The 1718-nt window shown below is 35.2% G+C and overlaps 1 protein-coding gene across 1 annotated transcript in view; it reads right to left on the bottom strand.

Moving 5' to 3' along the window:
• Positions 1 to 144: 144 nt before the first annotated feature.
• LOC111406798 (cleavage and polyadenylation specificity factor subunit 2-like) overlaps positions 145 to 1718 on the bottom strand; it is a 2129-nt gene continuing 555 nt past the window's right edge. The window contains exons 2-6 of the mRNA XM_023036170.1: positions 1501 to 1672; positions 877 to 1003; positions 679 to 794; positions 398 to 492; positions 145 to 315 (exon numbers count right to left, since the gene is read on the bottom strand). Of these exons, the coding sequence (XP_022891938.1) occupies positions 160 to 315; positions 398 to 492; positions 679 to 794; positions 877 to 1003; positions 1501 to 1672 (666 nt within the window). The 3' untranslated portion in view covers positions 145 to 159. The remainder of the gene's footprint in view (positions 316 to 397; positions 493 to 678; positions 795 to 876; positions 1004 to 1500; positions 1673 to 1718) is intronic.

Genomic DNA, 1718 nt, shown 5'->3' on the forward strand with positions numbered 1-1718 from the left:
GGTAGCAGACCAACAAAAAAGGAAGGCCATCACCTAATGAAATCAAATGGGCCATTTTCAATTTTATGACTTTTCTTTCATGATGTTCTATAGCATTCTTAAGCAGTTAGTCACATACTAGCAGAAAACTCTTGGAAAAATAACTTTAAACTTTATTTCTTACTTCAACAGAAATGCATTGTCGCGTGTGTGCTCAAAGGATTTTGCTATTGAGTCGCTCATCCACTCAAGAAAACTCTTGGCATAGTCAATTGTGCTCGACGCAACATATGTAAGGAAGAAGATCGGATATGTCAATTGGTGTTGTTCCCAGAACTGCAATTTACATTAGAACTGAATTTTACTAAATGACAGCAACTGCAAGAAGTTACTCTTATAAAAACCAAGACCACCTAACCTGTTCCAGTATTAAAATCAGCTCCAACACTCGACCTGCAGTATCCACAGGTAGCAATACGTTTCCATCTGCTCTCACTGTCTTCAGTATGGCATCTGTCATTTATAACAATAAGGATCAAAAATTGTCTGTGTAAGACTCACATTTTTTTTAAATGTACTGCATCAAATGCAGTGAATCATATAAATCGTGGTTCTATATGACTTTGTAAACCAGAATAGACAAAAATGAAAAAAAATCTTCTAATCTAATATTCACATTCACAAATGACAAATAATTACCTAAAAATTCTTGGTCTCTTTGACGTCTTGATGGTTGATTATTCAGAGCATTGTAAGCATCTGTAATTAAAACGGCAGGGCGGGCAAAAGATAATAAAACAGTTCCATTCAAATGCCTGATAGAACAACAGCAAGTTAGTTTTGTCCCCCTAAACGAATGTTGTGTTAAACTTATCTGCAATCTAAGAAGAAGAAGACCTTTCTTTACGATGATTGAAATCAACGGCATATATAACATCTTCCCCATCTTTGGTAATCTTCCAAACTGTGCCTCCTAAGAGATGACCAGCAGCATGGGGAGCAATGACTATTCCTTCTCCTTTACCTAGTGTTAGCAGTGCAGGAAATGCACAAGACACAGAACAAAAGGTAAGATAAAAAATAATCATGGATCCAAGCAAAAGATTATATAACTTACCAGATACCCCAAGAATAGAACTAAATGGGATCAAAGAAAACTGGATAGTAGGGGTATTAAGCGAGAAACCGACCTAATCCTTAGGCTATTAACCTAGAAGCATAATCTACTAGTAAATTTGACAGTGAAGTCATTATCTCTTTCTACAGCTGAAGTGCATCAAAGATACAAAGACACCAAAGCACCACACAAACACAAAAAATAACACAGGGTGCAGCCAATGTAAAAAAGTAAAACAGGAAAGAAAAGCAAAACAATATTAATTGTTATCACCTTACGCACCACAAAAGAATATATGTAAATCGAAAACTCAAGAGAACAAATTAAAAAATACCAATCGGGGGGAGGTCTCATATTTCCGAAGTCCAAACGTCGTGCAAAAAGAAACTAAAGGAAAAACATACCAGGAATATGGTAATTCTGCGAGTAGGTCAATCTGGTAATATTTTGGAATGCAGAATCAATATCGTCCAGTGTAAACAAATCGAATTCTGATACTTGCTGCAAGAAATGAATGCAGTCAGAAGCTAAAAGTAATTGTACGTACAAAGACAAATCACTTGAATAAAACAAGAACTGAAATGATTTAAATCAATACCATATTGAGTAACAAAAAAAAAAA

This window comes from Olea europaea, chromosome 12 (genome assembly GCF_002742605.1).
Source record: "Olea europaea var. sylvestris chromosome 12, O_europaea_v1, whole genome shotgun sequence".
In the NCBI taxonomy this organism is placed as follows: domain Eukaryota; kingdom Viridiplantae; phylum Streptophyta; class Magnoliopsida; order Lamiales; family Oleaceae; genus Olea; species Olea europaea.